At 38.4% G+C, this 27,067-nt stretch overlaps 1 protein-coding gene across 1 annotated transcript; it reads right to left on the reverse strand.

Annotated features, from left to right (window-relative positions):
• Window positions 1-1,885: 1,885 nt before the first annotated feature.
• ZNF475 (zinc finger protein 475) lies at window positions 1,886-25,901 on the reverse strand. Its single transcript, XM_071424965.1, is given in 9 exon segments — window positions 1,886-3,417; window positions 6,653-6,833; window positions 13,490-14,011; window positions 14,972-15,047; window positions 15,134-15,159; window positions 17,171-17,233; window positions 23,768-23,962; window positions 24,041-24,170; window positions 25,897-25,901. Coding segments are annotated over 9 exon segments (1,350 nt in total). The 3' UTR covers window positions 1,886-3,265.
• Between the last annotated feature and the right edge of the window lie 1,166 nt (window positions 25,902-27,067).

The following is a 27,067-nucleotide window of genomic DNA, read 5'->3' on the forward strand; positions in this document are numbered from 1 at the left end:
TGCCCAATTTTTCAAGTCTGCAGTTAAATGCTTCTAGCTTGACTATGATCTTCTGATTTGCTTTTATAAAATGCCTCTTTTTTTAATTTGGAATTGGTAGGTTCAAATGGCTGAACTAAAACGTAAGTCGTGGCTTTTATTTATGATCAGAAAGTGCATGCTCATTTGTTTAATGTGATTAAATTCTGCTTGTCAATCCATGTCCTGACTTTCTGAATACTTTGTCCAGGAATATTTTTAGCTGCTCTCAGCACAATTGTGGGAAACTAAATGAAATGTCACTGGTTTTGAAGTATCAGAAGATATTTTTCAGCTCTTTAAATGTGCTGTGGCAGTAGGAAACATGGGATTCAACTGGAAATAACATTGAGCCAACAGTGGATGAGATAAGGTTAAATGACAAATCACTAAAGTATGGAAACAAAGGAAGGAAAGTAGCTCAATTTCTCATTTCCTTTTCTTCTTCTGCAAAATAAGTCAAAATTATACATGGCAAGCAATACTTGTAATGCTCCTAAGATCTCATTTTAACTCTGCTGAGAGCAAGCCATGAAGGCACTCTCAGTGCTTCTCCCAGTAAACAAAGCTTGCTTTGACCTCACTGTCATCATCAGCAAACACACCAGCACTGGTGAGCTCAGCAGAAAAGCTTGTGACAGAGTAACCTTGGGATGTGAGTGACATCTGAAATGGAACAATATGCACTCCTATGTCAATGATTTTTATATTTCTACATATTTTGGAAATCATTGTTCCCATGAAGTGGTGGAGGGAAGGGAATTCTACAACCCTTGAGATCTTTCCAAGGGCTGTTGGCCCCAGCTGAGCTTCTGCATGCTCTGGTCTCACCATCAGCCCTCACAGCCCAATGCTGACTTTACTCTCTGAGTGGTAAGACTCACCATTTCTCAAATCCCACATTGAATTCAGAACTCAGCAGCAATCACCAGCTAGCGGAGACAGCTCTTAATTTGACAGATCCTCATTTCCTTTTTTAAAAGATGATGTGGAAAACATACTCTAGGCTTATGGCTTCAGGAGTTCCCCTACAGTAGTATTTCTGGATAAGACACAACATACACTTAATATTGGTACTTTTTTATTGTTCATAAACATTCAGCTCATCAGACAGATTTTACTGCTTTTTGAGAAAAAATTCCAGAAACCAAAACATATCCAAGTGTAGAGCTGACAATGAAACACAGAAAACATGTTCTGGGTGAAATCTCTGACAGCTTTAGAACCATCAAGATACTAAGTCCAACTTTCAGAATTACACAGGGACTCCAATATATGAATTCCACTAAGAGGCAGAGCTGAATTTTTAATGCCAAACATTGCAGTGACTCTGCAAAGGCTTACTTTCTTTAAAATATGTTTTTGCTCTGGAAGTGGATGTAGATGAATCTCGGTGACCCAATGAGGCAGATGTAACCAAAAAATGCTTATTGTGTCTAAGAGCATTCCAAGAAGAGCAAGAGGGGACATAAAGGTGAGATTGTATGATATCCATAATCCTCCAGTTACCAAACCACTTGTCAGTGGGCCAGCACTTGGTGTGACCTCAGGAGCTCGCAGTATATGTTGCCAGCCAGCAGCTCCTAGGAGCCAGTCTAGCAATCACAAACTAGTGCCCCCATTCTTCTGTCCTCAGGCCACATGCCTTCTCCCAGCCAAAAGAAGGAGGGGTGGCACTGGTCCAGCTCCGACAGCACCTCTTCTTATGCTGGAGACACTAAGAACAGATCTGCAGGGTTTACACAGCTTTGTTCTGTAGAACAGAAACTGAACCTTTGACTCCTGAAGATATCTATCTTCAGACTATACAATCCTCATTCCAAAGATGAAAGGGCTGCTGAGGTACCATTGATTGTTTTGGAAATTATTTTCACCAAAGAATGCTGGTACTTCTCCAGTCTGAATTAACAGCCCGCCAGGGCTGGAGTCAGGAGCGTTTCTCTAATAACAGAACAAAGATATTGCTTCTTGTTTCACTTACTCCACAAATCACACAGCTTGATCGCTTGGAAAAGTTGTTGGTACCCATATTTCATTTTAGTGTGTATAAAAGCACTCGCTTCCTCTGATTTGTAAGTCCAATAGTAAGTGTGAATGCTCTGAGAAAAGTCACATCAATCACATAATACATAACAGACAACTCTAGGCCTTAAGCCCATACATGATGTACAGTTTCCTTCATGATATCAGGAAGCCTACATTGCTAGTTCACAACCTGTACTGGATTTTGTCATACCTTTTGAATAACCTCACCACTTAATAAAAGGCTTCAGAGTAAGTAAAATAATTATTGCTCTCTGCTGTACCTTGTAAAAGGGAGTATTGCGTCCTTCACGTGTTTAGCCTATTCCTATACTGATGTGTTTTGGCACTCATTCCTCTACATAAGGTAACAGCATTTTTCAAAATAGCACCTTCAAACACCTTCCCCATGGCTTTCTTGTATAATAACCATTCTTCCAGCCAGCACTGGCTCTGTTATGGCCACAACTGGTACAGAAGGCAGGGTGGTATTTTATGCCAGCCATCTGGCACATCATGATCATTTTCTCTTGATATTAAAATGTTTTCTTTTACAAAGTTCATGACCAAGATGTGCTTCCCTGACTTACAAATTTTTTGGCATGATGAGTTTACTGAGCTGAGGATAAATCACATGGTCATCATCATTCTTAAACAAAACAAGGGCACTTCTGGGTGTTTTTTTAAAAACAGCCTGTGTCCGCTTCTACCACATGAATGGATCCCTTTACATGAGAAGGTTTCACTTGTAGCATTCAAGAGATTCATGAGATGCAGTTACACATGAATGTGAACACTGGAGTGCTCCAAACAAAAAAACCCCAAAAACTGGAAAACCCAAACAAAAATGAACAAACTTAAAGGAGCTACATGGTTTCTCTGGTTAGTCAAGTTCGGCTAAAGGTCTTTACACCAACCAGAGAGTCTTTGAAAGAGGAGAAGCAAAATTTTGTTTTCAATGAAGTAATTTTCTCTATTTGACTTTATGCTTTGATTTTTACTCTGGAGACTTTTGGAGCACATGATATCATTACACAATAAAGTTTTGGTGACCATGTCTCTCCGGATGAATTTTATTTCTCTCATGGTTTGTCTGAAAGGCATGGACACACACACACCACACACACACACACACACACTTTATTTAGCTTAGGATAAATGTGTGTCTGTCTGTCTGTGTATGTGTGAGCAGACATGCATTTGTATGCATGTGTGTTACTCCACTTCACTTTGCAGGTTTCGGTTTACAGGACCTCTGGTGGACGATCAGTCTGTCTGGAAGAAAAGTACGCCCACAAATATCACATGGAACTAGCTGGGCTTGGGCACTGGTCCAGGCAGCCTCATTTAGAGCATCAAGATCATAGAAACCTTTGGCTGGAAAATTAGAAAAAGAAAGTATCAGCTTTCATTCTGGAGACCCACATTCAACTCTTTATGGAAAATATTTTCAGGAAATACCTGTTGACTGAGCCTTTCAGTTTAAGCAAAACATATTGCTTTTGCAAATGAAAAAGAAAAGAAAGAAGCAAAAGAGTAAAAAGTATATTAAAAAAGCTGTTTTCTGTCCCAAGGGTTGAATTAAATTAACTTCAAACTGAATAATTTTGTATTGTATGAGAGTACAGAGAAAACATCATGCTGTGTGTTATGATCTGCATTTTCAGATAATTATTAACATCTTTGCATACGTACTATTATCAGCAAATTCACTTTTTGGCATTGCTTCAAGCTCTGTTTAACAAGCATGTGTTATCTGACCATGGCTATGGGTGGGAGCATATCATACTTGAGAATAGGCTCTTTGTACTGCTCTGGACAAGGGGCCCAATTTTCTTCCTGTTAGAGTCTATGTGAGTTATACTAAAAAGTGGAGTAAATCTTAGATAAGCCTAAAACCTTACAGACAAAAACTACAGTACTTTAAAGCCACAACTTCCTGTGAAGTCATTGCAGTGATGCATCTATTGTCATCTAAACACTAATCCAGCCCTACCCTCAGTTATTTTCCACTGCGGGAAGAATGACTACTCTGAAAATTCGGAAGCATTCTTCAAACAGTCAGATGTGTTTTCAAGATTTAATTTGGGTAAAAAAAATAATCTTGTTTACTTTCATCTTGAAATGGACTTTCCTTTTGAAATGGATTTTCACATAGTGTTGTTTCAAACTGATTTGCAAAAAGGCCAGGCAGGTTGCTTAATACCTGGATTTAGATCTTAAGGATTTTCATTTGAAGTGCATGCAGAAAAAAGTCTACAAAGTCTACATGGCTCAAATTAAATACGTATTTGCTTCACCCTTCTTATTTGGTATGACAATATAGAAAAAGATTTTAAAATCTGTTTTTTTTCTTTGAACTGTTAGCAGTGGACAATTTTTGAAAGAAAAGGATTTTTGCATTTAAAAATATTCCATGGTTTCTGTCATTGGCACATGATAGAGCTCTTCATTAAAGGCCCATACAATTTTAATATGAATCATATCCAATGGTTCACATAACCACAATAAGCCTTAGATCTCTTAATATGCCTGTTCCTAATGTTCTTTTTGTTAGAAGAGCAACCAAGTAGTGTTTCTTTTCTTGGCTGAGACAAATATCCCCTCTGCTTGCAGGAAATGAATGTGTATTTTCTGTACTTTGGAAAGTTTATGGAATATTAAAAAAAAAAAAAAAAAAGAGGAGAGGGAGAAAGAGAGATGACTTTCTCCTTGCAGGCATGTGTTAGGCATTCCACAAACAAAACACTGTGTAATGAAGGCAGTGGTTGTCTTCCCATGACACTTGAGTTTTCAGAAAAAGATTTATATAAGTTATAAAAAGTTTTATGTAAGCAGTTAATATTTCTGAGCTTTTTTTGAACATTGTCTATTTCATTCAACAACAGGGGCAATCCCTCCCCCCCTGAGCTAAGAAACTGTGAGACATGCAGTACATGCATGTGGTCTGAAGGTCAGTTATAGCATTTACCACATGATCAAGAGTAAGTCTTATGGAAAAAGAGCAACACAGATTATTTTCTCAAAGCCAGGAATATGAGGCAGCTGCAGGGGGAACAACAGTTTTAGCTCAAGCTACAGAACTGATCAGGCTTGCATCAGCAGGCATTTAGGGACAGATGCTGGAAGCAGGTCAGTATCCCCAGAGGAACTGTGGGCACACACCTCACAGGAGATTGGAGGCGCCTGTGATATGACTCATTGAGTAAATGAGACAACTTTCTGATTCATATCTGGGAGCCTTCTGCTAGATTGTTTTCTCAAAGAGTGGTTGTCTTTCTGCTTTCACTCCTTCAAAATAAGAATAGTGTATTTCAAAATAACCTGATTTGCCTTTTTGCATCCCCCTCTTTCACATGGAATTCTCATTTTCTCCATCTGTTTTACCACACAATGTGTAATAATTAAAAAGTGCTTAACATCTTAAAAGGCAAATACAATGAAGATGTCTTTTGAACACATCTTTTACTGCAGATTCAAGTATGCCACTTGGCATCTGTTAACCAAGTTCCGGTTTTATATTAATTCACTTTAATTAACTTTGATTATTATTTTGAACATCTGGTTAGTGTTCTCAGTGATCCTACTCTCTTCAGCATGTCTTCTGAGGACATATTTCTTTGTACTGCTGTAAACTGATCTAGTGTACGACTCTTTTACAAGTGACTTGTAGGAGACTTTGTCTACTTTTCCAGACATTTTGGGAAGCTGAGGGAAATTGTGGGGAATTTAAAAAAAAAAGTGTGTGTGAATTAAATGCCTGTGAGGAAGTGGTCCAAACTTGGCCCAAAGTAGCTCAGACCAGCTGGCAGGGCCAGGGAAAGCATCCAGCAAGAAAGATGAAATAACTTTATGTGGGAATGGGAAGTCCTGGAAACAGCTTCCAGGCAAAGCATGGATAGGAATTCCTTTACATCCTAGAGTGAACATACGACCCTCAGATACATATGACAGCCCATCTGTGGGGATGCTGGGGATCATCAGTGTTCATTGACTTGAAGAAGTGGAATCTTAGGAAACAGAACCCACAGCACAAACATGTAAAATTGGCAAAAATTAATTGTTTACTTTGTACTACATATATATTTTTCTCCACTGAGTTTATATTACAGTGTCTCAAAATGAAAGCTTCTCAGACCTGTAAATAAAAAAGGATCAATACGGGCTGTTGACTGTAGAAGAATCTGGCTGAAGTATCTACACCTATGTTGCCTGAGGGTATTTTATTTTAATGATTCTGTGTCATGTCTGCATGTTATTCTTGGATGTTTTTGCTCGTTTTAAGACATGCCTGTGTTAAAAGAAGTCAAAAAGTAGTAGTGTAGCTGTGAAGCAGGTTGCTAATCTATTTGTGTTTTGATTCAGGACACATTGGCACATAGAGGGGAATGTCCCAGGAGCCATGTTCCATAGATAATGACTACTTTTACTTTCAAGACTTTATTATTATTTTTAAGGTTTCCTTCTGTGAAGCAGAAGGAAAGCTTAAAACAAGATCTTGACGGTAAACTGGAGAACAAAGTACTTGCAAACTGTTTACCTATTGCTTTAAAATATTTTTTAATTCCTCACACTTTTTTGCTCATCTCTCTTAATTTGGTCTGTAGCTTACCTTGCACAGTTCTGACTTCAGGTTTTTTGGGTTCTGGCCTTCTCAAGGGCTTGGGAAGGTTTTCATTCTCCTGGTGCCATTTTTTCAGGCATTGTGGCTCATGTATACTAATAGATTTTGTTCCATACTCACGGCCACATATGTAGCAAATCACTGTTGGTGGCCGTCTTATCACTTTTGCCTGCAAATAACAACCATGAAGAAGAATAAACATTGTTTTCAATATTCATTTTGAATCAGAATGACTTTGTATGAAAGCAATCAGATAGATAAGGAATGTGTTATCTGTGAAATCTGTGTAACTGGTTTTTTCAGTCTGGTATTGTTGGGAATCAGTCCTGAGGCTTGTAAGAGATACTGCCTCATTAAGTGGGCACCTGGAACAGGCAGGTTTCTTATGCAGATGCTGGGATGACTGATGGGTGTGACTAATCTATACTTAGCTGTGTTAAGTTTCCTCTCTTTTATTTTCATACCTGAAAGTTCATGAAAATGCTAAGTCTTCACATGCAGAAACAACACCTCTGCTTCATCAGGTTGCAATGCAACATCCATCTTAAATGGCTGAAGCCATTTTTTACTTACAAAGCAGATGTAAAATGGAAAGCAGCAACAGAAGCTTCATCTGCTGAACTCTTGATGTCTAGTACAATAACAGAAAGACTCCATCTTGTACCAGAACACAGCTGAAAGCGCTGTGTCCAGCTTTAGTATCTCTCTTAAGCAGGACAGTGAGGGCAGCACTCCCAAGAGATGATTGTGGATCTTTACATCACTTTTGACAGAGATTAGTTATCTGGTGGAATTCTTGGCCTTCAAAGATTAAAACCAAGCCAGGATATTTCAGGATGAGGGGCAAAAAAGAAACTGCTGTTTGTTTATCCCAAAGGCCTTAGTGTGAACCTTGCCAGTGACTGCAGCAAGGGCAGAACTGGACTCTAAGCAAGTCATTGTTTCCACACTGAAGATCTGCTTTTGTTCTCAGAGGAAAACAGCTCAACAACAGAAGAAAAAGATTCCTAAACCCCAAACCTCACAAATACATAATCTAAGGCTGAAAAATGTATAATTACTGTGGTATTGCAGATTATGGACTCAGCTGTGTCCTTAGGCGTGTCTCGGGCTATGCGTGGTGTCAGTACCAGCCGTGCTCAGGAAGTAGGATAAAAACATGCTGCAGAGAAGAACTCTGAGGCACACAGATGGGTTTCACAACTGCCAGCACTTCCTACACTTCTGACTGCAGAATACCAGTAAGAGATGAGCTATCCCTGCCCTCCTCAAGTTAGACGGACAGCCATGCCAGACCAAATACAGGAAACCTTTCTCACTCAAACAAGAGTAGTGGGGGTTTCATTTTTTCCTCTGCTGCTAAGACAAAGCATAACCTGTTCCCGTATTTATGACTCTTTCTGTCAGCCCATCAATGTGTTCACGAAATTCTGGGCAGCTCTTCTTGTATTTATGTTACAGTCTGAAAATGTCATTAGTGAACGATCTGCATAAGATTGCCTTCCTGTATCACACATGTAATCTCACTTACATGAAAGAAATACTACTCTATAAAATGTATTTTTTCTGGGAAAAGTTGGACTTCATCTGGAAAGTTCTCACAATGTCTTGCAACATAACATCCAAAGACGGGCTCTCCAAGGACATTTTCACATCCTCTTGACTTACAAATGGAATTTCCTTGCTATCTTTGATAACACAGTATTTTATATAAGCATATTTTCTAATATATATAAAAATACAGCCTTCTTCTCCTATTTTTTTGATGAATACAACAACAGCTATTTTAAAAACATCTTATAACTTTTCATTATCAAATTTCAGTTACTTCTTTACTTCAAGTTGTGAGCTAGAACTTGTCTGATTTTAAAGTACGACTCTGGGTCCAGATACGAAGTCTTCTGAAGACACTATATGTTTATTTGTAGGCTCTGGAGAGTTTTAGATAAGGAAACTACAATTGAAACTCCTGAGGTCAGAGAACTCTTTTTAGTGTGCATGCCTGCTGTGAGTATGGTTATACTATTTTAGAAATTTCTTAAAAAATTCTAGGTGTAAAATCATTGGGAACACACTTTCCCCATGAGTTCTCATTAGCTGGGTTCCTGCCATTCATTTAAACAGTTACTTATTGGCTACAAACTAGGAAAGAGCAATTTGACTTATATTCAGATTGTAGGGACTCTTCTATGGTAACATAATAAGAAAAAGGAATCCTAGTGCAAATGCAGAAATCTTTTCAAGTAGAAATATCTGTCTTTTGCAATTGCCACAATTAAAACTGGTACAGAATCAACAGGAGAAAGCAGAATTAATTAAAAGAAATCAGATCACTCTTAGGATAGAATTATTTTTATTCCAGAAAAATACTGAGATTGACCCATCACCACACATACAATTATATACACAAATTTTTCTCTGCACACATGTTTAAAACCTGAAAGAGATTAGCCTAACAATTGGTAGTAACAGATTTTTCTTTTTTTAACTGTGGAATCCAAGATATGATAAGCTTTACTTGGAATTTCTGCAGCTGATGATATTTACCCTTCATTTCTTTTTGTTTTCAGTGTGTCTATCCCAAATGTAACATCTGGAGGCCTGCAGTTTGAAACTAAACTATTTTTGGAAACACCACAATTTTCCAACCCAAACTACTCACAGGCCAGTGGCTAGGCTGTCTGTTCACTGCTTTGTTTTTAACTTTCAAAAAGGGTTGTAGGGAAGGTCTGTTCCTGAGGATATGTGTTATTATAAAAATACCTACAAATACCTAACAGTGTAGTTAGGCTTTCCTCTGGTGTCTCAGTATTTTCTTTTTTACTCCAAGACTGCTAAGTATGTCTGCGTGACTATGAATGAAGTTATTTAGTTCAGAGGGCTATGCAACTATGTATTTTCAATAGACCTGACATGACTTAAGGTTAGCCCCAGGCTGCTGTTATGGTGTTACATGAGGTCAAATACTTCCATACTGCACAAAGCTTTTTATTTCTTCTTAAGTACACACAATAAGACTGAATCCCAAACTTCCCTACATAAATATTTATCATCCAGGACTGCACACACCTCTTCCCTTCTTATTTGTTTAATTATCCATTTATTTTAATGGGAAGGGGGGGGCATCCTGCTCTGCTATGGAGCTCTTGTCATAGACTTGAACTGCCCATGGATTAGAGGCTCAGGAAAAGAATGGTGCAAGCACTTAGCAGCAGCAGTCTATTGTATGAAAGCAACCCTCTCCACACATTCCTCTCAGCCAAGTAAAAGACATTTTGCATAAGGATCACGGACAAGGTATATGGTTCTCATGACTATCCAAAGCTGTCACTCAACTTCACAGCCTACAACAGCACTCATGTTAGGATCATATGCCTTGAACAGCAAGGTAATTCTGCAAGATTATGCATACAATTAAAAATATTACTCCACTGGAAGCATGAAATATCCCATTTTGCTCCTGATGTGCTTTTTTTAAAATTGAGTACGTCAGTACAATGAATAGTGCATCCATGTACAAGCAAAGGAAGGAAGGACACAGTCATTCCCAATGATAACACTCAGTAAGCTTCATTCAAACCACCCATTCACTGTCCATTCTCATCTACATTTCTATATTTGCAAATTTATTTGTCAGTATTCTCTAGGAAGGTATTGAAAACCACTGCAATGAGGCAAAAAAAGCTCATCATTGACTTTCCAAGTTCATTAGAATTATAGTGCACCTGAAGAAGCCTTCCCTTTACCAAGATGCTACATGGCTTTAGGCTAGAGCAAAATACAACATCAAAGCTCTTGCTACACAAATTTTCAAGACTTGCACTGTGTTAAAATGCATTACAATTCAGCAAAGGAACATCAGTGAAATCTTTTCAGGTAGTTAAGCAGATAAGAAGAAAACAGCAGATGGCAGCACCATCTAATAGGCTTTTAAGATCAGCATTATCTATTGTCAAAAACCCCATAACTCATATACATACAGCAAGTTATTGGTGCTCACTTACACATATCACATATTTTTGTCTATGACTTGCACTAAAACAGAGTCTGTGTTCTACAATAGAACACAGACTCCGTTTTAGTGCAAGTCTGAGTTTCAGTAGCTGCAGACACCACTTCTATTGTTTGGGGTATCACAGCAGAATCCAAAGCAGAATTTCTGAGCTGATGTGACCCTTGAGAGTCTCTAAGCAAATGCTGTTATTCTACACAGCCAGATGTGATTAACTCAGATGTGTTCATTGATTCTGAGAGCGAGGACAGGTACTGGAAGAGACAGCTTACAGAGGCTGTTCAGTCTCCACCTCTAAAGACATTTAATGCAGAACTGAGAAAGAGTTTGTCAGTAATGATACTGGCATACTTGATGCCACACTTGCTGAAGGGGAGAGAGTCCAGGGTGTACAGGCAGAGGCATACAGGGAGAAGTTCTTGCAGTTGTAAAGTTAAAATGCACTTTACATGATATATCACTAAATCAGTCAGAACTTTATTTTGAAAATAAGGAAAATACAGGTTTTTCATTTAGGGCATTTTTCACTGCATAAATTTATTTAACAGTAGCACTAATTCTCTTAAATACATAAGGGCTGGGTGGTTTTTTTTTTCAGTTATTGCTTTCCTCTGATGTTCTGCTGAATCAGGACTTTAGGCAAGTACTTAAATAATTCACTGTCACAGTGAGTAAGTCTGTTAGATGAGACAGGGACTGCCCCAAATACTTTCCAGCCAGGACCAGAACAGTAGCCATTTCACTCCACCACTAGTGTAGCACTATTTTTTAACAGTATTAATAAGCAGCTGAGTAGCTGGTAAGGTGAGCAAGATGAAAACCATATGCTGGAAAAAGAGGAAGACTTTAGTGGAGACACAGACCTTGACCACGTTCATAATTAATCTGCAGTTATTCCATAAGCCTAATGCTTTTCCACATCCTTCAATGTGTGTTTTCCATACCTTTCAAAATGTTCAACAGGAAATGAGGATTCTCTCACAGAGAATTTAAATCTACAGGAAAGTGGCTTCCTTTGACAGCTTCTTATAAGTTGTCTGCAAGTCCTGAGGAACCCCTTGGATCACAGGACATTTCTTTCAATCTTCCCATCACATCTGTACCTTTAATGCCTAATTCTGTACTAAAGAATAGACCTCAAGAGATGTAAAATTCATTATCTCTTCCTGAAAGTCATTGTTAATAATAAAGTCCTTCAAAGTCAATTACAAACTGCAAGCTGTACAGCCTCATTAGTTCTGCTGCAACTGATGAACTGTAACTGCTTGAAAGTAAATGAGGAAACCTGTTGTTCACACAGAAGGAAGAACAGATTTTAACAGATTTCATTTTGGCTCTGCAGAGCTCACAGAAGTAAAAAGTGGCAATAATGTTGTTGTTCAACAAGTCAGCAGATGTGAGTGAATCCACAAGGGGAGCAGATACGTTGTGCAAGAGGGTAACATTTTTTACAGATCACTGTCAGTGCCAAACCACACTCTAAACTTTTTTTTTTATGGGACCATAATGATAGAAAATTGCCCTCACCTTCTGTTTTATAATCTACAGAATTATGTGTGATAGATTAAACTCTCTGCTTCACACCCATGCCTTTCATTGAACAATCACCTTTAGAGCAATGACAGTTCTTTGGGAAAGAGCACAATGTAGTATAAACAGCATCACTTTTCCTACAACTATAAATGCAGCTGTGTAGCACTTTGAACTGCTTGTGGATAATGTAAAATTTGCTGATAAAAGCAAATTTGCCAAATATATATCAATTTTTCAAAATGTATCAATCAGTGGCCTCATAGACCATAATAAATATATTCACCAAAATATATCAATTAGTGGCTTCATATAGCATAATAAAAAAGGGACTCCTGAAGTCTTTAGTGAGCTAGGGTAATGCTATTATCTTAATTTTACTCAGCAGCTGGTAAACTGACATGTTACACACTTTGCCTTCTAAAGCATCTCAAGAAATGCTCTGCATAGCATTGCATTCCTTTGGTGACTGAGAGATCTAAATCCCATTTTCGAAAGTAATGTAGGCAATCAGGATTCCAGCCCACATTAAAAAAAAAAAAGAAAAAAAAAAAGCCATTTAATTTGGACACTGGGCCTAAATTTAGACAACTATCTTACAAAACTCCTGGCCAAAAGACAGCTTGTGCAGAAACAAATGCAAAAAAAAATATCCAATTTTCCAAAACTCTATGTAGCTTTTGGATAATGTGAATCAGCTTCTTTATTCTTGGATCCTGAATCAAATTCAGTGGAAAAAAATGTGCAGTCTTATTTATTTTGTTGTTGTTATACCCAGAACTGCTGCCTTTGAACATGCAGTCCTCAGTAAACTGATGTTGCATGCCAAGGTTAAGAATAACAGTAGAATATGAAAATCATGTTTTGAAGCGCTTGCAGGACAATGAAACACTGCATTTCATGTTAACTCAAGAAAAATACCTAACATCTCCTAAAACATATGACATCCAAACCTTGCCTGATCTGCTCAATAGAATCTCCTAGGGAACTAAATCAAGCAATGGTCCCTCTTGAGGATATAACTCTTAAACTCCCAAAGATAACCCAATTACTCCCATTCAAAAGGAAAATCAGAATAAATAGGAATAAGTAGTTTCCCTTATTCCCTTCCCAGTATTTCCCTTTTCTTTATCCTCTATTTAGCAGAGAAAAATTTGCATGCAGTTAAAAGCTCCTTCTGAAGAAAAGTGATTTTAAATTTGATGGCAAGCCAATCTCCCCTGTAATGCCAAGCATCAAGATGCATGCACACCCTTTCATACAGCACATGGTTAGCAATTTACCTGGTCTGATACAGCTGGTGCAGCCCTGCTCGTTCCTTGACGGGCCTCAGATGGATCACCATTTGTTGGGCCAGGTCCAGATCTTGGTGCTTTACCAGATTTACTAGCAGCAGCACTTGGTAGCCTCGCACTGCTGCCACCTCCTTTGCAGCACCTTTCGTGCACAGGGAGACGGTCAGGAAAAAAGGTTCGGCCACACTTCCTACAGGGCACCAGCTGGGCTTGAGCACTATAATAAGCTGCTTCATTTTCATCTGCAAGTGTATAGGAACCAGAACCAGTAAGGACCTCAGGTTTCCTGGGCTCTGGCCTTCTAAGGTGCTTTGGTAGCTGATTGTTCTCAATACGCCACTTCTCTAGGCACTTAGGTTCATGTATAGCAATAGATTGTGACCCAAATTCTCTGCCACAGATATAGCATACCTTGAAGGGAGGTCTTCTTGGTGTTTGAGACATGTCTGAAGAATTTGACTGTTGTGATATTATTGCAGTGCCTGGTCACCTTTTCTGGGATCCAGATTCCTAGATGTACTACTTTGGGAAAAATTCTGGGAAGATCTGGAACATAAGATCATGAAACTTGCTCTAAAGGCAAGGTGTTAGAGATAATAATAGGGGCTTCTTCAGCACTTGATAGACTACTACAAGTTTTGTTCACATTGTTTTTCTTGACATATGTTTCCATGAAGAGTATCACATTTCAGGAAACTTCTCTCTCTCCTACACATAAAGAGCTTGGGAAAGTCTGGTATTCAGAATGATTCTACATCTTCTTAATCCATTTTCATGAGCCAAAATATATTAGGGACTTCAAAGCTGGAACACTGAACCTTATGCCTGCTTCAGTAGAGAAGGGGGTTTCTGTGTGTTATCCTTTTGTCTTTTGTTCTACACGACCCTGAAACAAATGAAATTAGTATAAATTAATAAATGCATTCTCTCTAGTTGAGGTTACCAACCACTGGTTTTATCACAAGGTGCAATTAACCTTACTAATCTATTGTATTTTTAAATAGGAGATAAATAACATCAAATATATTCTTATCTGTAGTGATCAGCTGAACAATGTAAATCTGAAATTCTGGTCCCAGAGGATTGTAAAATCACGAAGGACATGAAATAAGATGGGTTTGCACAAACTGAAACTGATGACATGCAAGTGGTTTGGTGTATAACCAATATGCTTTATTTTCAGTTTCTGATAGAACTGGTATTTCTGACAGTCTTCAAAGTCGATACTTAAACATCATTTCCCTGTATCCAGAGATGTAAGAAAAAGTCTCTCAGTAGAGAGATGTCAATGTCCAATCTACAAAGGGACAGTAAGAAAGGAAAGTGTTACCAGTCAATCTATTGGTTGAAAGAGATAATTTAGCCCCTTAATTCAGCACTTGTGGTGTCACAAACTCTCTGACCAGTCTTGATTGTCCTAGTACAAGAGTGATATTAATGAAACGGAGCAGATTTCTTAATAAGGCTTACTGAGGTGCTTTGGGGGCTGACGTACGTGCTGGATGAGAGAGAAAGGACACTGCATTTGTTCAGTCTCCAGATATTACTAAATATGTTTCAGTTTTTCAATGTCCAGTCTATCCCTGTAAACAGATAAATTTGTGCTTTATCCCTTAAATGTTCATTTCTTACAGTATTTTGGGCTGGTCCTCCAAAGACTAGAAAATATAACCCAGACCATACACATGTACTGCAGAGGCTACTGTTTTAATTGCATGGTAAAATAAAAAAACAAACTAGCACATAGATAGGTAACTGCCAAGGACAGTCTACTTCATCTGTGATAGAAGAAATATGTGGCTGAAGTCATCTTGCCCTTACTGAATATTCCAGACTTTATCTCAATCCTTCCAAACTCGTGGGGGATTCATAATACACAAACATATCCACACCGGCGGCCTTGGTGTCTTGGTTCACTTCCTTTGCTGCAACCTGGATGTTTTTACTGCTTTTTTTGCCATGTCACATTTCAAGACTCTGTTTCCACTCAACAGCCTTTTCACCCTCCTCTGTCCCACGTCTAAACCCATGGGCTGACTTTTACCATACCCAACTGCAATGACACAGTTTTGTCATTAATTTTGAGATGACAAACTTAAACTTTGTCTGTGTTACTAAGAAGCAACTGAGCTTATTCTAGTCTCTTACAAATATTCTAGGGGGTACCTTAAGTATGGGGGCAACAGTGAGAAAACAAGTGGTCATCAGGTTCATGTGAGTAGTCATCCTTTTGCCTAGCACACAAAGATATTTACATTGCTGCATTGACACTGCTTGCTTAAATACTTACAAAGCTGGATATTTCTGGGACACTTGGGATACTTTCTTATTTTACAGATAATTCCTGTGAAGCTTGTATTTCTTTGTAGGAAAACTGGAAAATGTGAAGATCATCAGACCTAGTCTGTGATTTGTGCTGGAACAAATCTGTGAGCAAGTATGTTGTAGCTAGCTGTTAAAAATAAAATTTTTGAGGACCATTATACTTGGTGCATTCAAAGCTAACACCTCATCCAAAACCGTATTAGATAACCGCAGTCAGCTGAAAAACAGGCTAAAGTGTGTGCCTGTCGTATCCTCTCATGTCTGAAGCTATCAGGTGTATCAGGTGCACATAATATACGCTGATGGTTACACAGAACTACAGCACCGGAACTTTTAGTTCAGATATCAAAATAACAGGTTCAGCAGTATGTGAAATTTAAATATGCAAACTAGTATTTAGGCTACTGTACTGCAAGGCTGTTTGAAAGACTGGGAGAGTTTCCAAGGAGGGTGGCCTGTTGGATGAATCCAAGTTGGGAAATAGCCAAGCTCTTTAGGAGGATGAAGGGAATGGAGAGCCAGGGAAACATTAAAGGGTCATGAAGGCAGCGGAGATAAGGGTTATTGGCAGGTCACAGGAAGGGAGCATAAGAAAGTTCAGTAACATTTCAGGGAACTTCTGAACTTTGCAAGGTCCTATTTATGTCCTATTTATTGATTTATGTCAAAAAGAAACTTTCTCATACCTGAGAGGATTCTTAAAGCAACAGTGAACACTGAACTGCCATATGAAGAATGTTAGGTGACTAAATCTGTTGCCATTAGGAATGAATCAGTCAATAAAAGATGCTATAAACAATCTATTAACAATATAACCTATTGTTGGATTTCCAAGCTTGCTATTGTAAATACTTCATAAGAGAATTATGCTTCCTTGTGGGGATTACACCATTTGGTCTACATTTATTCCTGCCAACTTCACTGTTATTATTTGGAAACTTCCTATAAATTCAGTGTGAAATGAAAAGGCATATGAGCAGTTCAAATCTTCTCTCAAGCTCAGTGGTAAAGATGTGGGAGTAAATCAGGACTGGGATTTAACAATTCAAAACATAAAACTTTCTTATGTTTTTCTTTTTAAAATGTTGCAGTATGTTTTAATAAAGCAGGAAGGTACAGTTGATCATTTCATACAGCTATGGGAAAACATTTCTCTCCTCTGCAATTCCAATGAGGACAACACTTAAAAACAATTTCATGAACTGCAGTGACGTCACTTACAACTATAGAGAAATTCATTGTAATTAAAAGCAAATTAAACACTATGTCTAGTTTAGAATCAGGATAAGAGCTTCAGTCTAATCAAAATAGAACAGAATGATGAGAGCACAAGCAGCTCAATACCTCTATCATTTTCTTGTCCTGAAGTGGGAACGGGAACTCTTGCACACAGTTTTTGAACTTCACCTAATCAATTGCAACAATAACATTATTGCAACAACAGCAACCATAATATTATTAACCACACCTGTGGTTCTGTTGTTTCAGAAACTGAAACAACATCATTATTAACAACGCTTCACTTATGCTGCCTTCTTTTCGCCCTCCTGTGTGATTCAACCTATAGAAGTGGAAACTTTTTCCCTGAAACAGCCTTCGTTATGTCTTGTTTCATGTCAGTGTTGGAACTTGGAAGCAAAGTTGACACATACGTTTCCTATTTCCTGTATGCAGCTCATTTCTGAAGAGCGACCCTCTCTGTTTTTCATCTCTCTTGATTCTTTCATGTAAACAATTCCTCAAAAACCATTATAAAGTCATTTTATAAGCCTGGATTCCTTGACTGAATTGAAAAAAACATACTTGTGTTAGCTAGGGGATTAAACTGGCTGTTTCCAATGAATCCGCAACACTACTGCTTTTGACTTAGCTAGAATTCCACACGGAGACCTCCCAGCTATAACAAAAACAGAGTTTACCTTATGGAAGAACACATTGCATGAAGCTTCCTACCACCAGGACATAACCACGCTTATTTAATGGAAAAAATACTGGAACAGCTGTGAGAATTTGGGGATTCTGTTTATGTACAGTTTATGGATGCTGACTGGTATCACAGCCTTTCCACGTGTAGCTGTATCAGATTGTAAACTCTGTTTAATCTATATGGCTGGTTTAGTGCCACTGTTCTAATCTGCTAGCACAGAAAGATAAGTCCTTCCACCAAATAAACACAGAGCTTTCAAGCTTACAAGTCAAAAGTGCCCCAAGAATCTCTTAGACATATTTGACTCCATCTAAAAGCAGAGACAATTAAAAAAAACAAATCCCCTTGGACATGCTTGGCTTCATCTAAAAGCAGAGACAACTTCCAGGAAGACCATAAACAGGCAAAGTAAGCAGTGGGAACCAAATACTTTGCTATTTTTTTTTAAGTGCTTGATAAAGCTGAGAAGGATTTATATGGAGTACTTGCTTCAGGTGACAGTGGCTTAAATCCATAAGGCTCTTTGGAGAGGTCATCTATAATTGTAGAATGCTTACAAAAATCAGGACTCCCATAACAGAGTTATAAGAATGTCTGCATAAGTTGATCTGCTTGAGGGAGAGGATGAAAGGATACACAGACACATAAATGAAGAGGAAAACATATGGGTTCAAAATGGTGGCAAACACAAAAGCCTGGCAGAAGCTCAGCTACAGATAGATTGTCAGCGCCAAAAAAAGAATAGACTAATTTTAGCTTGCAGAATGGAACTGGTTCATCCATTATCTTGGATTCAAAAACACTTGGTTGTGTGTACCCTCGTTTATGTAAAACCCCACTTCACTCTGAGTTTTCCCTTTGTTCAATACTACCCTCGGTGTTGTATACTTATTCTGCCTGTCCACCATGCAGTGCTTGGAACCAAAGCTTTCTGTTTGTGACACCACTTTGTTATGTGGGTCATTTCATAAGGGTAATTTATGTACATTGGATTAAATTCACAAGTATCCTAAAAGAAAGGATTTTACTTGTAATACCTAACTGTACTGTTATATAAATTGGAAATGTCTCAAATAGCTTTAAGTGAGAAGCAACAAGCAAAAGCTTCTTGTACAAGGGCACCCAGAGATCCTGGTTTTTCAGTTTAGGCTGGATTCTGTAAACAGACAAAGGAGAAAACTCAGTGTAAGAGAGAGGATATAAGATATAGAGATATTAACTAAGTGATCTGCCAAGCATAACACAGCAAGTCTGAAAAATAAGAAAATTAAATTTAGATTTTCTAGCACCTCAATACTGAATCAGTCCAGTCTCAGGATTTTCTAAGGCTGATCCCTAACTCTACAGTCAAGATAAAAGTAAGTCTTTTTTCTCCACTTTCATGGGTTCTCTTTATATTTACATATAAAAAGAGGTGTCAGAAAGGACAAAATGACACCATCTGTTGAGTGCCAGAAAGCATTGCTTCAGGCTCTTTCCAAATAAAATGTTTTCTATGAGGCTTCCCATTATTCTTTAAGGGAAAGCAAACAAAATTTAACCAGCATCTCAAGCTTTATTTTTTCTTGTGTTAATGTTTTATATTGCTCAATTATAAATAATTTTAGAAATCCATTAAGACAAAGTACTCAAACATAAGCTGGACAAAAATATTGGACAATTTGTAATATCTTACTGTTGGATCTGTTTTTCACTGTAAGATAAAAGGAAAAAACATTTTTATGTTTCCAACAATATTTTTAGCAAATTAACCACATATTAAAAACCTCATATTTTTCTAGTTCAGCACTACATTCTCTCCACAGTTTCTGGCTGAAGGAATCTCCTTTGGTTAATCCAAGAGACTAATAATTTCCTTCAGTCATGTGAAAAGAATAATCTATTATTTTATGGAAATAAATACCTAAGTTTACTATGTCAACATGCTTCATCTTTTCACAGCTGAGCATGATCCATGTCTTTATGCATCCTCCTCTCTCAAGAAACCACCTGCAAGCTCCAAACATACAAATATTGGCATATACCTCACTTCCATCAGCTTCAAGACTTTGTAACACCTAATATCACAGCAGCCTGGCTTAAATGTCTCAGGAGCAATGCACACTCAGAAACATCCCAATGTGCAGCTTGTTCTAGCAGAGGATCAGGTGCACATATACCTTTTCTCCCCTGCGATCTGCAGCCCAGACAGTGGCGGTTACGCCTTTGTCTAAAGTGAATACAGCCAGACAGGAGGACAGGACAAGAATACTCAAAACCAAACAGGCCAAGTTAAAAAGCCATTGTGATCTGATATTTGCAAACAGGCTAGAACTGTCTGGGAATCTTCTAGTGAACATTTTTCCCACTGTTTAAAGTGTTGGTTAGAAAAAACTGGAAGTTTCCTCAAAGATGTATCCTGAATGACTTACACAGGAGAGAAATCGTGGGCGTCTCTGAGCCTGTGTCTGCATGTGTGTGCAAAGGTTCACTACAATATAAGATATGGAAAAATACATATCCCAGAGGTTCCTATACAGCTCTTATAGAGAACTACTTAAGGTGTTCTTTGATTGTAATAAGACAATCAACCTAGTCAATGCTTTTCACAAGTTTCCTCTGACCAGTGAAATGACCAGATCCTTCTTTGAATCTGATTACCTTTCTACCTAAAAACCTACCTTTATGGGTCACTCAAAAGGTCCCTGGTACGAACAGTAGCCAGTGTATACCTGGCATTTAAGAAGATCCTATATACAATTATGCAGTAATTAGTTCTACTTTACGTAATTAGTTCTATGTAAGTTTGTGACTGTGTTACCAGAGAAAGCTGGAGACTGCTTCTAGGGACCCAGTAGTTCTTTCATGTTATTATGTCCTCTGCCAAATGTAAGAAATAATTCCTTTGATTTGAATGAGATCCTAACATTATGTGAAGAAATTATGACTGCTACTTGTTAAAACACATGGGGAAAAAATGAAATATTTTTAGTGAAAAAAAGGGTAATTTTTTAGACTTTTAACATTCAAAAAACTTTAAAAACTCATAATTCAGTAACACAATTCTCTCATATCTCAGATATCCTTTAAACTCTACAGTGTTCTTGGTTTTTGTATTTTGCTTAGGGTAAACTAAGCAACTGAGGGTGAGGGTAAAATTTACCTTTGTTTTACTCACAATTATTTAATGCATTCATCTCATATTGTAAAGGAATAATATTACTGCCTCCACGCTTATTCTTGTGCAAAAATCAGCAGATATATTCCCAGTGTGAGTGACAATAGGGATACTTACATATAACATTCTGAATCGTCTTCAGTTACTAGCACATATCTGTGATATTTACCCTGCAAATTCTAGATAACAGATATGCATCAAATAACGGATAATAATGGGTATGTTAACCCTGCCCACAGCACAGAAGTATGAGAGAAAGCAGACACTGAAGTATGCTTACACAGCTCAAGGTAAGCAACCTCTGCTTTCCAGCTCAATTATCTTTGTTCAGCATTTCCATTTCTGGAACTCACATGCACAGAATCAGAGTTTTTTTTCCCCAGGGATCTGGATGATGACTATGCAATTATTTCAATATAGTAGGGTCATCCTTAGGGAGAAAAAAATGGTGGATGGATAAATGCATATTCAGTTATTCTGAAACAAAAAGAATAGAAGCCAAGAATGTCAGCTTGTGCAAACTGACACAAGGCAGTGGAAGTCAAAAGAAGGATGACACTGCACATGTGCTGAGAGCCTCTCCCTGGTAGTGTAAAGTGATTCAGTGATGGAAAGACACTTTTCCCAATAATCTGCAGTAATACAGTTATATTATACAGAAAAAGTAATCTAAAGTGGTAAATGTTCTTTTCTTTTACAGCGTAAATCTTAATAGACTGATTTTTCTGAATAGGAGAAGAACTGTTTCTGCTGATAAATGGTTCCATAACTAAGGTTTTTGGTACTTTTGTTATGAACAGGATACTCAAACAGACAATCTGATTATCATGGAAATTACTAAACTCAGCAAGACAGGCCAGCTACTAAAATATGAAAACTAAATGAGCAGAGAGCCACAAGAGCAGAAGAGAAGCTGAGGGAATCTAGAGCAGCAGATGAAATTATGTTAAGTGGAAAATGTCTAAAAAAACAAAACTCTGGACATTCCAATTATTTTGTGAAATGCTGGGAAACCTAACAAGACATTATTAAATACTCATTGTTGCATGAATAATGCAGCACATCCTAATTCTTTGCAGAACACTCATGATGTAGTAACACAAAAAAGAAAGGCCTGCCTACTAAATCTGTTACGGAAAACAGTGTGGTAGGAGGGCTGTCAAAACATTCATCATGTCCATCAAGAGCCTTAACAGCACTACAGCACTCATTCTGAAGGCTCTTGCTTGTAAAAAACCTTATCATTCTTCTACATTACTATTTTTCTCCTCCAGATTAAATCAACAATGATTTACAACTGGTTTGAGAGGACATGATAGATTAAGGTCATCAAGTTTTACCTGGTACCCCTGGGTCATGATGATTATGTAACTTGTCATGTTTAATGAGCATCTTTTTCTCACTTTGTATTTGAAGCATTGGTCCATATTGTCCATATTGTTTTCTTTTTTCCCCTGTCTTATAATTCTTTAGGATTAAATTCCATGTGCCAACAAAAATACATATGGAATACAAACCTGAAATATCCCCAGATGTGGCTTAAAAAGAGATATGTCTGAGCTTCCTACTGTGTAGCCATAATTTCACCTGTTTATAAGCCAGTGCATCCTATTAGAGATCAATGGCCTACAGAGTTAAGGAAATAGAAAAAGTAATTTTTAGTAGAATATATTAATTTATAATGAAGGAAATTGTATTAATTAAAATAATAATTAAAATAATGAAGGAAATTGTAACTTGGGAGATCAATTCTGTTATAGTACCTTAGGAACAAATTTTGCAGTAAGCTTTAAGATAAACCACTTGGAGAGCAAAGTTTTCTGTTTCTGTTGTGCTTTCCAAACAAAACAAAACAAAGCAATACAAAATGGCTTTTTTATGAAACCTTTTCATTATTATTATGTACCACATATTTTCTAGGAACAGAACTGAGATAATTTGTTATATAGGGCAATCAGCAATTATGTGCCAGGTAGGACTGCCTTTTACAGAGAATAACATTTCTGCCTTTCAATGTCCACACTGTTAGCATGACTACCGGAATTGTATTGTCCTGCCCCTTAAAACACACACATAAATGAGGAGTGGGGAACCAAAAAGTCAGAATATCTGACCTGGTAAATGTTCACGCACCATTTTTTCCAGGCCAGGCAAACCTCTGCAGAAACAAATTCCAGAGAATAAATGCATTATCCCCACAGTAAGTACCAATACAAGTGAATGTATTACCAGCTAGCTGGTCTAAGAGTACAAAGTCACACAAACCTCTGTTGATTGACCTTTATGCTTATTTACAACTGGGCCCCTGACCTCTGCAGGAATCTCACCATCTGGTACTCAGGGGAAAGCACTGTTTTCCTTGGATGTGGACAGGACACAGGACTGCATTATTTAAACCCTGGCTGACTGAGGCTCAGGCCAGGCGTGCTGTCAGTACCATCTTCACAGGGAAATCAAGTGAAAACCAGCAAAACTGGGTTGTGAGCTCAGAGGACCCTGTGCCTGTTGGCCAGGCAGAAGAGTGGCCTGTACTTCAGGAGAGAAGCAAAAGCATGGTTCCTCCTCACCCAACCAATCTTCCACCGCTCTGCCCGAAAAAGATGAGTTCACGGGTTTATTTAGATCGAAGGCTCCCGAGACCGTGGATGGCACCTAATTCTCCATGTCCTCCTAGACACCTATTACCTCCGCGTGGATCACAATTCCCTCACCTGCCCTGGGGCTAGGTGTCTGTGCGGCCGCTGCCCCTGGCCCGGCGTGCCCGCTCCGCAGGCAGGGAGGCAGGGCGGGCGGGAAGGCGCTCACGTGCCCGCGGCCGGGCCGCACCGCCCGCCCTGCCGCCGCGCGCCACCGTTACCGCGGCAACGCCGCACCGCATGCAAATCCCTTGCGCCGGCGCGGTCGCCGATTGGCGAGGGCGGCTGTCAGTCACCGCGCGGGCGGCCTCGCCCCCGGCCCGCCGGGCGCTGAGCGGGGCGCGGGGAGCGGCTCGCGCCTTCTTTTCATGGCGGGCTGAGGGAAACGCCTGCTCAGCTGAGCACCGGGTAGTATTCTGTGGGGAGTGAATCTGCTCAGGCTCTGCATCCTTGCACAGGGACCCACCCCTCTCTCAATCCCTATCACCTCTTGCCTGGTGCGAGAAGGGACATATGGCAGCATTGCGAAGTCCAAGCAGCCGGGAAGGATAAGCCTGAGGAGTCCTAAATCCATCTCCCACGTAGGCACTCTTCTCATTCAAAAATTTACACTTTTCGGCCAGACTGTTTTCAACACTTTTCCAAATTTAACTTTTGCAAGCTTCATATTTTCCTTGGAAGTTAATTCTTACAGAAACAATGATAAATAATTGCTACAAGAAAACACCACTAGTTCAAACATTCCCATGGCAAGTGTCCCCTGGTGGCAGTGCCAAGAGCAAGCCAGCAGGGCCGCTTTCATGTTGCCTTTTTCTGCATAACAAACTTCAGTTGTCACTTAGTGAAAACTTAAAATGCACAACAGGCATTATTTGTGTAGGGTCATGCCAAGACCAAGTGTTCTGCTAAGCAACAGAGATCTACTGCAAACAAATTCTAGTACCTGTTTGAAATTGTTGGTGTGCCTGGTATGCTGGTAACGCAGACGTGAAGCGAACCTGTCAAACAGGCTTTTCCAAGATCACATCCTTCAACCAGGTGAATTCCCAGGCCTGAGACCCAAAGTTATATTTACAAAATACTTTCAGAGAAGTAAAATCAGGTTGTCTGCTCAGAACATGTTGCATTGCACAATGTCTGTGTGCAAAGAAGGGAAGTGATAGCATGCGAGGCATTTTGACACTGCACCAGGAAGCCCAACAGTTAATTCAGCTTTATGCTGTGTATGACAAAGGGTGTTCATCAAATGAGTAGCACCGGGATTAAAAGCAAATTACATTTAACCTGCACTTTGCCTTAGGGGTTAAACACAATTTGTATTGCACCAAATTTATTGTCAGCATGACACAGAACTCCCACCTTTTGACAATTAAAATGCAGACCCTCTTTAACAGTATTTGCAGAATGCTTTGATGCCATAAAAAAAAAAGAAAAAAATATTTCACCTTCATCACTGATTCTCTCACCCAAGACTGTTAGTTTCAAGTTATTTGAGGTTACAAAACTGTGCTTGTTGTATGTGACAGATAAACAAATACAAAAGAATAATAGTGCAGTTACAAAGTCAAAATCCAGGAAGTGCTAAGATTAGAGTGACCCTTTGACTCACCAATCTAACAGAAAGTTTATAAATAGAAAATAAAAGTATCTTTCCATGTTGTAAACACCTACACTCACCCATGTGTCTTCAGAAAATAAAAAATATTTTTCTCCATTGTATGATTTTAGGTGGCAGACGGGTAGGACTGTTGTTTCCACATGAGCTGTCTCAGATGTCAACTCAAAGGTCTGAAAATAGCAAGAGAAGTAATCTCAGTGCAAGATTTAGGAAAAAAGACCCTAACATCTTGCTATTTTTTTGTTTAAATTAATAAAGTGTTTTCAGATGACTAGAAATTAGGAACAAACTAAACAATATTACTATTCCAATTTAAAAGCCCACCCCAAATCCTTAACAAAGTTCTCATCAAGGTGTTGGAATACATTTTTCTGTTACAAGTACCATAAATAAAATAGATGGATTTTTAATAAGTTACTATGTATATAAAACTTGGTAATTTTTCTTATAAATTTGTACTAACAATATATTAAAAATGGATGAGAAATTTCCAGCTGAATTCCTGATTGGTGTATTATGTATGTATGTAAGTATGTACGTATGCTTGTATGTGTGGAGATGTTTAGGTACTTGAAGAAGCAAAAATGGACAACCCTGAAAAAAAATTGCTATATTACATATGCCATACATGTGGTTTACTTTTGCAGCTGACTGGTACAGATCTCTGTGTTATTTTAAATTAAATGGTACAAAATTGCATTTAATCTCTTCTGGTTTGTATCTTTTCCATACGCCATTATCAACTTTTGCTGACTAGATAGAATGCAAACAAAACCCACAGGAATTACTTTTACCCGAGAAAGAAGAACAGCAGAAATGAATTGCTCTCCCCTATGTATCTTCTTAAAGCCAGACTCTATCACATGGTGGACAAGATACTGCCCAGAACCGGCTTTATTATATGAAGTAATTTACATTTCATGTACATGTGCAACTAGGGCACCCTGGAACAAGAGGAAGAGTCATAGAGAAGCCATGGGAAACTTATCATAGGATATCAATGTGTCTGATAATTTCCCAAAAGGCCTGAGACAAACATCAATAAAAATATTTGTATCCCAGCAAGACAGGAACAACCCTGATATAATTACTTTGCACATATTTTTGTAACCATCATTCCAACTAATAACTCCTTTGCTTCTGCTGCCCTATTTTGCTTCCTTCAAAACTCTGGGTGGGATCCTATCTGAAGGTCAACTTGGAAGCAGCAGAGGAACAATAAATAAACCAAGAGTATGAAAAATGCCTTTAAAAGTAGCTTGGATGGGGTAAAGGTGAGAGGTCATCAATTGCTAGGACTTCTTTATTTTTACTGTTTATTATAGCTCATTTGCTCATGGAGAGAAAACAAATGAGGCAAGTCCATTTTATTATATATAATTTTTGCTTTCAGGATTGCTTTTCTGAACATTTGGAAACATTTGTTATATGTCTTTCCCATTACCAGTATTTCTTTTCTCTTGTGTGTAAAGCAGTAATATTAGCTCCACTGAAGATTTTCCTATGACAACATGTTTTGGTAACTGAAGATTTAAGAACTTAATATGATTTAGTTGTTGTGAAGACATTATTTAGGAGACCAATGTATTTAGTTTTTGACATTGCCACTCTTTTGCTTTACTTGACAGGTTAGCATGCAGACCCTCCTTCAGAGCATATCTTCAAAGAATCTGAAAGAATGTCAGTAAATTAATTACCCTCTGTGTTCTTTAACTTTTCTTTCCTGAAGAAGAGAAGGGTTACACCGAGGCTGAAAGGAACACATGCCTTGTTTTCATTACCATTTCCAATGGACAACCAGAAGGCAGAAAAGATTATGTTGCAGCTAAGAACACAGTTCAAACGTGTACAACCAGATTTCCCTTTGAAGCTGGAAGTTTTCCCAGGAAGATGGATATGGCTG

The sequence above is a fragment of the Agelaius tricolor genome, unplaced genomic scaffold (genome assembly GCF_023055355.1).
Source record: "Agelaius tricolor isolate 1412-34295 unplaced genomic scaffold, bAgeTri1.0.p SCAF_4, whole genome shotgun sequence".
NCBI classification, from domain to species: domain Eukaryota; kingdom Metazoa; phylum Chordata; class Aves; order Passeriformes; family Icteridae; genus Agelaius; species Agelaius tricolor.